Source organism: Cryptomeria japonica, chromosome 5 (genome assembly GCF_030272615.1).
Source record: "Cryptomeria japonica chromosome 5, Sugi_1.0, whole genome shotgun sequence".
In the NCBI taxonomy this organism is placed as follows: Eukaryota; Viridiplantae; Streptophyta; class Pinopsida; order Cupressales; family Cupressaceae; genus Cryptomeria; species Cryptomeria japonica.
This window is the reverse complement of record NC_081409.1, coordinates 96,270,488-96,283,987: the sequence shown is the minus strand read 5'-3', so window position 1 is coordinate 96,283,987 and position 13,500 is coordinate 96,270,488. Positions and strand designations below refer to the sequence as shown.

At 36.3% G+C, this 13,500-nt stretch overlaps 1 protein-coding gene across 1 annotated transcript; it reads left to right on the top strand.

Annotated features, from left to right (window-relative positions):
* Positions 1–666: 666 nt before the first annotated feature.
* On the top strand, positions 667–3,135 carry LOC131875731 (wall-associated receptor kinase-like 10). The gene is made up of 5 exons (XM_059220371.1): positions 667–841; positions 980–1,359; positions 1,444–1,536; positions 1,741–1,822; positions 1,919–3,135. The coding sequence occupies exons 1-5, from the start codon at positions 667–669 to the stop codon at positions 3,133–3,135; spliced, it is 1,947 nt and encodes a 648-aa protein (XP_059076354.1).
* Positions 3,136–13,500: the final 10,365 nt, after the last annotated feature.

Genomic DNA, 13,500 nt, shown 5'->3' with positions numbered 1-13,500 from the left:
CCATTAATTGTTCCAGTTGTGTTGTCATCACTTTATCCTTCAGTCAACAACATTAACACAAACATTTAAGAAATGCATTTAAAAGAGATCTCACCAAAAGATTTGAATTGATATTGCACCCCCTCTTTTGACATGGCTATTATTCATAATAAATGTTCTCTATCCTCCCCATTGTTCACTTGATGAGTCCAACTCCACATTATGTTAGTCTTTGTCCGAGTAGAAGCTCAAATGATAATTTTATATTAGTTTGGTTTGCTTAATATAAATTGTTTCTAGTTTTATATCTGCTCTCCTTCAATTCCGACAACTATTTTCGTATCAAGAATTTATGTTTTCAAAATAAAATGACATTTGCAAAAATTGACTTCGATATAAAATTATTATGAAAATATTAAAACTATCAATATCTATTTAATCCAATAAAAAATATTGATAGCTATTTAATAAAAATATTTTAATTATATGTTTTTCTTTACATTTTGTTTCTCCTTTCGAGGATTTCTAGAGATTCATTTTAAATCGTACCATAGCAAGTATTTCGCAAAGTCTGCTAAGAAGTCCGTCTAGAATAAAGTCGTTTTGAAGACTAGGTAACGTCTTTTTGTTTTTGGGAGGATCGACTAGCGGGTTTTGCTAAAACAGAAAATGTTGATGCAAACGCAGATGCATTGTGGAGTTTTGGTTCGCTTTGTAATTTATCTCTATTTGGTGAGCTTTACTGCTGCAAAATGTGATCCTGAAATGTGTGGGTCAATGAATGTCAGTTACCCTTTCTGGATTAACAATGCTGGTTGTGGATACCCTGGTTTTCAGATCACTTGCGAGGACAAAAATATTGGTATACCCTAGTTGGCTCCCTTCCTTTATGGCACTAGTAGTGGTAATAATTCTGATCCCTATGATACTATTCTGGAGATCGATTATACGGGCTACCTTGTCATAAACTCTTTTAATATCTATGCCGAATCGTGTGAAGCAAATAGCAGTGGGGCAAGCTACTATGATCTACCTTCAGATGGGCCTTTCAGTATTTCAAACTCCAATAGCTTCCTTGTTGTCGGCTGCAATACATTCGGTAACTACAGTTTTGGGGGTTTGGAAGAGGTGGGGTGCGTATCAAAATGTGACACTAAAAATGATCGACCATACTTCCGCTACGGATGTTGCGAAATTATAATTCCAAATAATAGGCGGTCGATAAATTTCACTGGCGGAGGTGTGTTTCCTTTGCTGGATTCTGCTACCAACAAATATCATAACGAGTGTGGTTTCTCCACCATATTCGACCCCTCCACCTTCAAGATTCTCGACAACAAATCCAATATATATTTTGGGAAAGAAGGCAGGCATCTTATGGTCTACGCCTGAACTGGGGTATCGGGCTTCACAATTGTTCCGTGGTTAAAGAAACTGCCAATTATTCTTGCTCTTCCAAAGCAGAATGCATTGACTCCCCTTCCGGAAAAGGATATGCATGCAGATGTCTTTCTGGATATGGAGGAAATGGTTACTTCAACGGCACAGATTGTACAGGTATAACCTCCATGTCTTTCCTCATTATAACTCTAATTAATATCATATGTTCTTTCTCAAATTTCAAGGATTTTGATCATAGTGATGATGACTGTCAGATATAAATGAGTGCAGTGATAACAAGTCGAATATGTGCGTTGGAGCAGAGGGAGGAGGAATATGCCTGAATTATCGGTAGGTTCTTACAGATGTTCGTGTGCAAAGGGTTATGAAGGAGATGGCTTTCGAAATGGGACAAGATGCATGTACACAAGTTCAAATCGTGCTGTCTTTCCTGCAATCATAGGTAATGAAATATTATATGTTTGCCTTAAAGATATTCGAAAATAGGTATAATCTAACTATAATTTTATTTTAACGTGCGATCTGGTACAATACACAGGATCCATCTCTTCGTTTGTGGTCGTCTGTTTAGCAGCATCTATTGTGGTTTGGTGGCTAAAGAAACGCCACTTGAAACTTGTGGAGGCCAAGTATTTTCAGCAGTTGCAGCAACACATCACCTCCAGAGTGGGTAGAGAAAGCTTGAGAATGTTTTCTGCCAAAGAATTGGCAAGAGCTTCTAATAATTATTCAAAGGAAATGGTGTTGGGAAGTGGCGGCTTCGGAACTGTGTTTAAAGGCGTTCTATGGGATGGTACTCTCGTGGCCATTAAAAAGTCCAAGCAAACTTTAAATCTAGAGGATGATCATGAGTTTCTTAACGAAGTTTCAATTCTTTCCCAAATAAATCACAGAAATATAGTGAAATTGTTAGGCTGCTGCATCCATACTAAATTTCCATTGTTGGTATCTGAATTCGTTCCAAATGGAACTCTGTTTGAACATTTACATTCGAAAGAGAGTTATTTGTCATGGGCTTCACGTCTGCGGATTGCGATCGAGACAGCAGAGGCTTTGGCATATCTACACTCTGGAGCATCTCAACCCATTTTCCATCGGGATGTAAAATCGTCTAATATTCTTTTGAATGAGAGGCTCTCTCCCAAACTTGCAGACTTTGGGATTTCTCGTCTCATCTTGGCTTCCACCAACACACATCTCACCACTAATATAATGGGCACAAGAGGTTATTTAGATCCTGAGTACTTCCTAACGTATCAACTCACCGAGAAAAGCGATGTATACAGTTTTGGTGTAGTCCTGGTTGAGCTTTTAACATCTTTGAAACCCATCTCCACAGAAAGAGCGAGCGAGGAGTGGAATTTATCTTATCTTTTCCTGTCCAAACGTAATGACCACCGCCTCACAGAAATCTTGGACAGCAAAGTATTGAATGAGGAAAACCTCCAACAGATGGAAGATATGGGAAGGTTAGCAAGAGAATGCCTTCATTTGGAAAGGAGGAAAAGGCCGTTGATGAAAGAAGTCGTGGAGGAACTTTTCTGGATAAGAGGTGGGACAAGAAAGATTAAATTCCATGACAGTGTAAACTGTGACGATGCTATATTTGAGCAGACAACAATTTCCAAAAAAGCACCACAAAATTCATATCAATTCAGGAGTTACACTTTTCCATCTACAGTTGAGAGTACGTCGCAGGAACCACTCACTGCACTGCTTGAGAAGTCGACCCTGACTTCTAAGGAGAGCATTTGAAATCTATTTTTGATGCAAACCGACTCCTGAGAACTAGTGAGTTGTACTCCAAACTTATTCCTCAGAAATAGGAGGCATTACAATTTTATTTTCTATGTTTAGAAATAGCTTTAAGTGGCTCAGCAATGTGTATACCAGAAATAGATAGAATCCTATTAGAACTAAGTGTGTTGGTTAGCAAAAAGAGGGTTATTAAACTGAAGATTGGTAACGAATAAAGGGGAATAGAGAGGAGAATTATTCTTCCAGTCTTTGTAAAAGTTATCAGAGTTCAATGAAAACGTATCATCTGTACTCCGTATAAGGGTTCTTATCTGTGCTTTGTTTTTGTTTGTTGATAACCAAATTTCTCTGCTTTTACACAGTGGATGATCTTCCTTTCTGTGTGCATGTATTTTGGAAGGTATGTAATGTTTCATATTATCTTCCTTTCTCTTTGTATTTATTTTTTTGGAAGGTATGCAATGTTTCAGATTATGGATTGATCAGATGACCCTTTGCATGAATGTTGAAATATGCGATTCATTCCAAAATACTCCACATCTTGTGCCAAATCTCTTAAAAGTTTTTAAGATCTGTATATAATGAGGCATCATGTTACAATCGAGCGATGAAGCGATAATGATTAGAAATTAGCGAGTGCAGTATTTAGGAATTTAATATTTGTAATCTTTTATGTTTAAGATGAATAGAATTGAAGCTCGCTAAAGCCTTCTAAATTAGCATTCTAATTTTATGAATATTGTGTTTTTTAAGTTTGTGTTTTTGAATGAGTATTCTTTTACTTCTAACCTCCCACATTTTATAATAGAATAATATTAGGATTCTTAAGTATCTATAATGTGGTTTAAGGGAGGGGAGGTGTGAGAGATAAGCTATAGACTAGTGATATGCTAGTCATAGAGAGGTCAGTAGTTTAGGTGGTAGAACACTCAAATAGCAGATAGAAGATCTTAATTTCAAATCCCAACTGATACATATGAACTATAGCTCAACATCTCATATCAAAACTAAATTAGATCAAGTTTCTGAAAAGATGTAGATCTAACAAAGTTTCTATTGCTCAAACAAGTATTGCAGAACTTAAAAAAGTTCATTGCTAATTGTGAAGAAGTCACCAAAGAATGTTTGTCCAACTGTCGATTGGAGATGAAGCAAAGATCGAAAGTACTTGGAGGAAGTTGCTAGGGAATAAAGAAAGCTATAAGACACATTGGAGCGATAATAAGAAGAAGAGGATAATTCAAATAAGATAAACAATATTGTACAAATTTTCAGTAGCAACTATTAGGAATAGGTTGTTGACTGGATTTTACAAGTCAATATTTTAGAATCGAAGAAGTTATAGAAAGTTTTAAGAAGAGATCATATAGATATTGAAGAGGAGATTGTAGTGCTTAGAAAGAGGCTGTTGTAAAAGGAAATCAAGGAGGTCATAATTGGCATTGGGTATTCAGTGATAAAGATGGAATCATAGGTCTTGAAGAAGCTAGCACCGGATAAGCTTAAAAGGAGTCGATATTTAGGATTTGTTGTTGTTTGAAATTTTAAAAAAAAAGAAGACAATATTAAGTGGTTAATATTCGAGTTGTAATCTATAGTTCAATTGGTTGTAATCAAATGTAGAAGCTGGGGGTTGAATTATTTTCCCAAAATCAAGCCACCACCATTTTGTTGTAGCGTTGTTCATAAACCCTTAAAATCAATCATTACCAAGTGAAGTGGAGAACACAACAATGATAGGACGAAAAATTCCCTAGTTAACAATGAAGGTAGACGCCATGTCTAGAATCTACTACTGCTAATTTAGTAAAGAAGCTATCCCCTGTTTGAGGAGATAACAGTCCTCTTAAGTTTACCAATCATTTCCAAAAGATGAGCTACAAGAATACTAAAGAAACTACCAACCTAGTATCAAAGAACATTACAAAACTCCCCATGAAGTTAAATGGAATCACATAATTTTTTGAAGATATATTTACAATGTGTGTAGAACAATTTATGCACGCCACTAATCTAGACATTATAATTTTTGTAAATATCAATTAAAATATAAAAATAATTAAAATTTACTCAAAAATATTTGCACACTGGAGATCGAGATTTTGGACTGCGAATCTTCGGCCTTGATGCGATTTCTCCCTGAAAGTGGAAGCATAATCGAGGCACTCAAGCGATGACTTGGGAACCTCGGCATTAATGTGGAGGAGTTAATCTCCTCCACCTGGTTTGCGCTCTCTACCCCGTCCACTTGCTTTCCTTTAAAACTTTGTGGTTTAAATGCTCTACAACTTTAATTACGCCTAACTCCACCACCTATCTGCTCAACCCGTGTGATCCAACCCTGGTCTCCGATGGAGCAAGAGTCAGATTGAGGTGCCATTAATGGCCTTAAATCTACCACTCAGACAAACTCAACCCTAAAAAAATCATTTGCGAAGACCATCACCCCGCCTGCAAATAGAATCCACCCGTCGGTGCAATTCCTTAAGGCTCCTGAAGACGAAGGACCCAGTAAGAATGGTAAGTGCCCTCGCATTACCTTAGACTCCTTCTACATTTCACTAGATATTGAAATGTTGAATGAAATTGCCTCGGAAAAACTTAGGCTATCTGACATTGCCATCTTTTTTGCTTGTGTTGATATTCAAAAATGCACGCCTAGGAAATTCTTAGATGATTGGTTTAATAATCTTTGGAATCTGAAATTAGGCCTTAAAATATCATTTTGTAGGCAAATACAAAGAGGTCTTTACCTTATTTTGTTTAACACGCATGAATCCCAACTAGAAGCCCTCAAACGCCAATATTAGACGGTCAGGAATACCTCCTTTCTAGCCCTAGCCTGGTCTCCGAAGGTGGATAATGAGGAAGTCCTCGCACTACCCTCCCCCAGATGGGTCATCCTTAAAGATGTCCCTCCCGTTCTTTGGCATTTTCTTCCCCAATTAATGGAACCGTTTGGCAAAACAATTCAGATTGATGAGACTACTCGTTTGGTATCCAATCTTGATGCAATAATGCTTGTTTCAATTAAGCCTGGAATTGACATCCCTCCGTGCTTAAATCTAAATATTAATGGAGATACCTTCGTCTATCCTATTGAAATGCTTGGAGGATTGAATGCTTGTTTTCTCTACAAGAAAGAAGGGCATATTCATAAAAACCATCCAATCATCAATCGCAGGAAACAAAAGAATAATTTAGCCGAGGATTTGGTAAACCCTAAAACCAATAATGACCTAAACTCAACTCCCCTACACTCTGCTAATGAAGAGATATTGGAACCCAACACCAATCTTAATGAAGTTAATCCAATGCATGTTGACCACACACTTCTGGTCCCTGAACCCCTCATCCCTATCTCCAACCCCTCAAAAGGTCCTGAAGAATCGCCTTCTGACTGCTTTCAAGTGGTTACTTCAAGAAAGTGAAGACGCAAAATTGCCCATCATAATGCCCTAAACCATAGCCACTCTAATGTCCAAAATACCAACCAATTGGTCATTAATAGTAAACTCCCCCCCCCCAGTGACCAATGACTTTCCTTCTACTTCTCTAACCCCAGTCAATTTTGTGGTTAAAAACATGGTTAAAAATTTGGAAAACCCTAATCATGGTGCTGATGATGCTAGCATAAGTAATAACCCTGTAAAGATGATTCTCAGATCTGGAACCCCCAAACAAATGGTCTCCTCTTCACCTGCAGGAATTACCTCTGATGTTAGCACCACCAACCCCTCGACTGCATCTATGCTCAATGAAATAGAGGACAATCATGTTATAGAAGTTATTTATGCCAATAAGGGTCTAGATGACATTAGGTCTAGCATGATGCTCCTTGGCTTTCCAAGCTCCCAGTTGTCTGGGTCCAACATAGGAGGAAATGCAGATAATAAAGCTGAGCCGTCTGAGATTAGTGAAGATGATGAGGACCTTCTGAAAGGTTACTCCATGAATAAAAAGAAAGCTAGACCTATGGGCTCCAAAAACAAGAAGAAGCCTGGAGATCAACACGGTCTCCCTACCAGCCCTTCTTAATCCTCTTCTTTAATGAAGTACATATCATGGAACATTCGAGGCCTTGAGTCGCCTGACAGGGAATTTGTTATTAAAAGATTTCTGGATTATCATAAAAATTTAGATTTTCTGATGCTACAAGAAATTAAAGCTATTGAGTTCTCTCTCGACACGGCACTCGATCTCATTTGGAGAGATGGAATCAAAATTTGCACCAACCACCCGAGAGGAAAGGGAGGAGTTGGCCTTCTTATAACCCCTAAATGGGAAAATTACCTCAGGGATAAGGGAACTTTCCCATGTAATAGAGTGGCCTGGGCTACAATAGATGTTAGAGGAACTTGCTTTGGCATATGCTCCATATATGCACCTAATGACTATAAGGAAAGAATGTCCCTCTGGATTTGGCTAACATCCCTCCCAAATATCCCCTGGGTCATGGTTGGAGACTTTAGCATGACTGAACACCAAGATGACAAGGTTGGGGGCCTTCCTTTTGAATGGAAGAGTCGAGAAAAACCTCACTGGGACAGGTTTAAACAACAATTGTAGCTATTTGATCCCCTGGAAGGCACCAAATCGGATACCCCTAACCTATGGTACACTTGGTGCAACTTTCAGCAAGGCACTAATAGAATCTACTCTAGGCTAGATAGGTTTTATGTTAATAAGGACTTCTTCTCCTTCTCCCCTAATCAATTTGGGAATGCGGTGGTTGTTTTACCAGTTACCCTCTCTAATCATCTTCCTATCCTAGCCATCATTAACACTAGAAACTCCATCACCCCTAACTACTCTCGCAATAAGAAATTTTTACTCAACATGTCCTTGCTATAAGACGAGGCAGTCCTAAATGCCATCAAAATAGTTAGACTCTTCAACTTGCAGCCACAACATCCTCATTCCCACATTCTCAGATGGAAGAGGAACATTTCCTCCTAGCAGAAAATATTACAAACCATTGGCCAGAAAAAAGCCAAGGATTTTATATCCCTAGAGAAAACCCTTACTCATCAGCTTCACTCTCTAGAACAAGAAATACAAATGCAACCCACCTCCCCTACCTTGGCCAAATGGGTCTCTAAGGCTAGAGATATCCTCAGAAAACATCAACAAGTTAAAATCAGAGGTGCCTTCATCAGAGCCCGTAATCACTGGCTCAAATTTGGAGATAAAGGCTCCAAAATTTTCTTTAATCTTCTCAAACAAAAACAGACTAGAGAAAAAATTGACAGAATAACGGTAGAAGATAAGGAACTCCTGAATATCAATGATATCAAAGATGCCTTCAAAGTGTTTTACAAGACTCTGTTTACCTTAGAGGATAATGAGGCCTCGAAAGATGCTCGAACTAAATGTAGTACCGTTATTCCAAATAGAATCTCTGAGGATGAAGCTCTCCTCCTCAAAGCTAGGATCTCCATGCAAGAAATTGCTAATGCCATTAAGGCTCTCAAGGATAATAAGGCCCCATGCCCCAATGGAATTCCTGCTGAATTCTACAAAACCAACATTGACTGGATCACTAGTGACCTCTATGGTATTTACAATGAAGTACTTGACACTGGCACCCTGGGGGAGTTCATCAATATGGGTATTGTTAAACTTATCCCAAAAGATGGGGACAAAGCCCTCATAAAAACTAAAGGCCAATTACCCTACTCAACGTCTCCTACAAAATCTTAGCCAAAGCCTTAGCCTCCCGCCTTGAGAAGATCCTTCCCAAGTTCATCTGCTCTACCCAAACTGGATTCATTAAAGGCAGGTATATCTTGGAGAATCTTGTAACCAGCTGGGAATCCATGGAATGGGCCAGAACCTTGAACCAAGACTCAACCATGTTCCTTGTCGACTTTGAGAAAGCCTATGACAGGGTGGAGTGGGACTTCATCCTCATGATGCTCAAAGCCTTTGGCTTCCCTAGTGAATTCTGTGATTATGTTTGGATCCTCCTCAAAGATGTGTCTGCCCTGATCGAAGTCAATGGTACTCTTTCCCAGCCTATTCCTCTTTCTAGATCAAATAGACAGGGTTGTCCCCTTGCCCTTGCTCTACTTGCCATTGCATCAAATGCCCTATACTATCTCCTTAGAGATGACACCCTATCCCCTAGAGTCCATGGCATTAAGATGTCGGACGGCTCTAAATTGTTCAACATTCAGTTTGTCGATGATACCTCGCTGTTCCTGAAGCTCTCTAGGCATAATATCGATTCCCTTAATCAAAAACTTGACACCTTTGGTAGAGCATCTGGTGCTCGGATTTCCAGCTCCAAATCCATTCTACTTGGGTGGGAAGATAAACCTCCGGACTGGCTTCAACAGTTTGGATATGCACGGGGAGGACCTAACAAGATAGTTAGATACCTCGGTATCCCCTTCTCTGTATCTCCCTCTCTCAGAGACATGTGGAGCTGGGTCAAAGAAAAAATAGATAGAAAGCTCAACAAGTGGGACAATAGGGTCCTCTCCCTAGCTAGCAGGATTCAAGTTTGCTAGAAAATCTTCTCCTCCTACAGTATTTACTATTCCTCTATGTGGATGTTCAACAACTACCAAATTTTTGAAATCCAAAAGGCTATTAGACGATTCCTATGGTCTGATGACAAGGGCAAAAGGAAAACTCACGCAGTCAAATGGACCTGGTGCCACTTAGACAAAAAACTTGGTGGGTTGGGCCTTAAGGATCTTAGACTGCAGGGAATCTCCCCCACGGCCAAATGGATATTCCACGCACTGGAAGGACAAGAACCTTGGAAGATTCTCATCAGAAACAACATACAAAATAGTGTTCCCAAGATTGCCAAATCCTGGAAAGCCCTCCTGCTTAGTGACTTGATTGCAGGCAGTTTGCCCATGTCTATCCAAGGCACTTGGGTTTTTAAATCTACGCACATGCTCTCAGCCTTTCTAGATGGATTTAAAAACCCAAGTGCCTTGGATAGAGGAAGGATGCTAACCTAGTCTGGCAAATTCTATCTTCCTTCATACTTTGGTTTATTTGGAAACTTAGGAATGAGGAGAAGTTTCAAGGTAATGCAAGGGAACTTACTGGTTTTTTTAAAAAACTCACACATTACAAAATTGTTGTACAGGTTTTCTTTCTGATGAATGTTGAGAGGAAAAAACTGTTGCGATTCCTCAAAGACGGCAAAGCAACCATGTTTGTCTATGAGATGCAAGATGGTTATGAATGGGCCAGGCTCGTAGAGAACCAAACCTCCTTTGATAATGCAATAAAGAAGCTGATAAAGGAACTACAGGATAACAGGCCTCCTCCCTTCAACAAGATAGAGATGTGCTACCAAATCCTGGAGAGGAAGAAGGTGGTCTGGATGGAAGGAGCACAAGGCTGGACCACATGGCTGGAGGATCAGGATGAGGTTCTGCAGTAGTGCCCTTTGATAATAATATATATACTCTTCAACGTCCCCCTTTTTTGATGTGATTAGGTGATAAATGTATATTCTTCTTGCTTAGTCTCTCTGGTTTCACAGTTTGGCAGTTGAGGCTCTGCCTCTCATTATCTCTTTTTCTATAAACTCTCTGATTTTCGGTCTCTCGATTTTTAATACAAAAAATATATATTTGCACACTAGATATTGAAGTTATTGATCTAGTTCAATTAAATTTAAGAAAGATTTTATTTATAACAAAAATTATTCATTTCCTAAAATATTGTTTCTATTAAATAATTGAAGGATAATAAAAAATTGAGTAAAACTATAAAAAATGATAATTGTTTTTAACTTAAAAAATTTATAGATTAAACATATATAAAGAAATTGACAAAAATCATTGAATTTACTTCAACTTTAAGTTCTTGAAAGAATTGATGAATTATATTGAATGTTACAAATTATTGTTTACTTTTTTCTTTTTGGCAATGTAAAAGATTTGAACTCAAAATCATTTAGATTCCTACAACATGAACTTTGTCATTAAATATATAGTGTACAATGTGATATCGTCTATGTATTTATGATACTCATAATCTAGTTAAAGCCTACATTCAAATTTATTTTATTTTAATATTTTTGAATTAAGAATCTTCAATTATTAAATCTTAAAAAAAATATTTATTTAATTATTTACCTTTCAATTAAAAAATTGATATTTGAATTTATTCTATTCTGGATTAGAAAAATATTAAAGACTTTTTTTTGAAAAAATAAATTGTTGAACTCTATTTATAAGAAACAAGAAAAGTTCAACCCTTTCATTTTAAAATTTTCTTTATTACTTATATCGTTGTCCTTTACTTAAAATAGTCTTGAAGACTAGTCAGGAGGTGTAGGTATTTTGCCAGCTCTTCAGTGACTGTGCAGCATGCTAGTTAATTCAACGCTGCTTTTCATTGGTTAACATCTTTTCTGTGGTTTTTTAATGCTGACAATTTTCTTGCACTATTTCAACAATTTTAAACTCCAGTTGGTTCGTGGTTGTTGCTTGCAATATATTATCTGGTGGTCGGTTTCAATGCTAATAATTGGGCTCGTTTAATTAAATCATTCCTTATAAAATGGTCATCTAATATATTTTAAACCCTTCCATGGATCAACCTTCTTCCTAATATTCTCTTAAATTTTGACCTCATTTCTAATTATCTAACATTAATGTGCGCATCTTCTTTATATTTATATCTTATCAAAGAATAAAGTTCAACAATAATATTGAACAAATTTCAATAATTAATTTAGTTATATACTGTAAATATGAATATCTTAAATATTATAAACTTGGGACATAAATATCAAATAATTAAAACATATTAAAACTATACATACTCAATCATAAGAAAGGAATCCTTAACAATAAACTCTAAACCATATAAATTTGAATACTAAAATTTAAATCATAATATCAATGTTTCTCATTGATTATCAAACTCAAAACACAAAAGTTAAACCTTGAATGTAAACTCTTAAACCTTAACTTTAAACTCTAAACCATAAACCCTAAATGCCAGATCCTATGCCCAAAACTTAACCATTGAACCATGAACCTTAGAATTTATACTTGATTACAAGCAATTAAATACAAAAAAAAATGATGAGAATTGAACACATATTAGTAATAAATCACAATATATAGCCTTAGATGTTTAACCATTGGTGTTGAATATTTAACCTTGAATGTGAATCATGTAATAATCTCTAATACATAAGTTTGAAATGTTGAGGACTAAATTTAGACCACCAAATATCAATATGTTAATCATTAAAATTGAATATTAAACTTCAATATGAACCCTAAACCATGAATGCTCAAACATATGCCTTATTCCTTAAATCCTTAATGATTAAGCTTAGCATTGAACCCTATACATATACAATTTAATCTAGATACTAGATTCAACGATAATTTATGTTGAACATTGAATGTTAATCAATAAAATTTAAAGAATAAACCTTTGTGGTTTAGCCATATACATAGATAATTAAATCTATATTGTAAATGATAAGCACTAAAAATATATGTAACCTAAGCCCTTAACAAGGAAATCTAAACCTTAAACCCTAAAATCTTCACCTTAAATTCTAAATCCTAAACCGTAAATGTTGAACCCTATAGCTTACAATTGAACAATGAACTCTAGTGTTGAAAACTATAAATAGTTAGCTAGATTATAACTTTAAATGATTAGAACTAAAATTAGAACACCAAAACTTAATGTGAAATTATAAATGTTGAATCCTTAATGCTAGAAATCAAAACTTAAATATGAGACCTAAACACAAAATTGAACAATAAAAAATGATAACTTAATACAAATCAATAAATCTTAGAAAATGAACATTAAGTGTTAGAACCCTTAACATTAAAACATGAACCCTAAGTCATAAAAAGTAAATATTGAATTATAAACCATAAGTTCTAAACACTAGGCCTTGACCCTTGAACAATAAACAATAAGCCATATAATCATACCCTAAACACGGAGAATTGGATCCAATCCTTGAATGCAAAATCGAAACTCTAAATTTTCAATGCTAAATGATGATCACCAAGAAGAATACATAAAATTTCAATGTTGACCAGTGAATTTTGAAAGATGAACACCGAAGATGAATCCTAAACCCTAAACATTGAATCTTGATCTTTAAACATTAAATGCTAAACCATAGGCTCTAACCCTTGAACCATTAACGATGAATCTTAAAACTAAATAAAAATAATTGAACTAGAAATTAAAAAAAAATTAAGCTAATAATTGAATATTCTATTCAAAAAATTAGATGTAATGCAAACGTACGTGGGGGCACTTGTGGATTTGTGTTTCTAATAATTGGAGAAAGAATCTGACCATTCGACTTTAGATAATCATTTTGAAGACTAGTCAGCA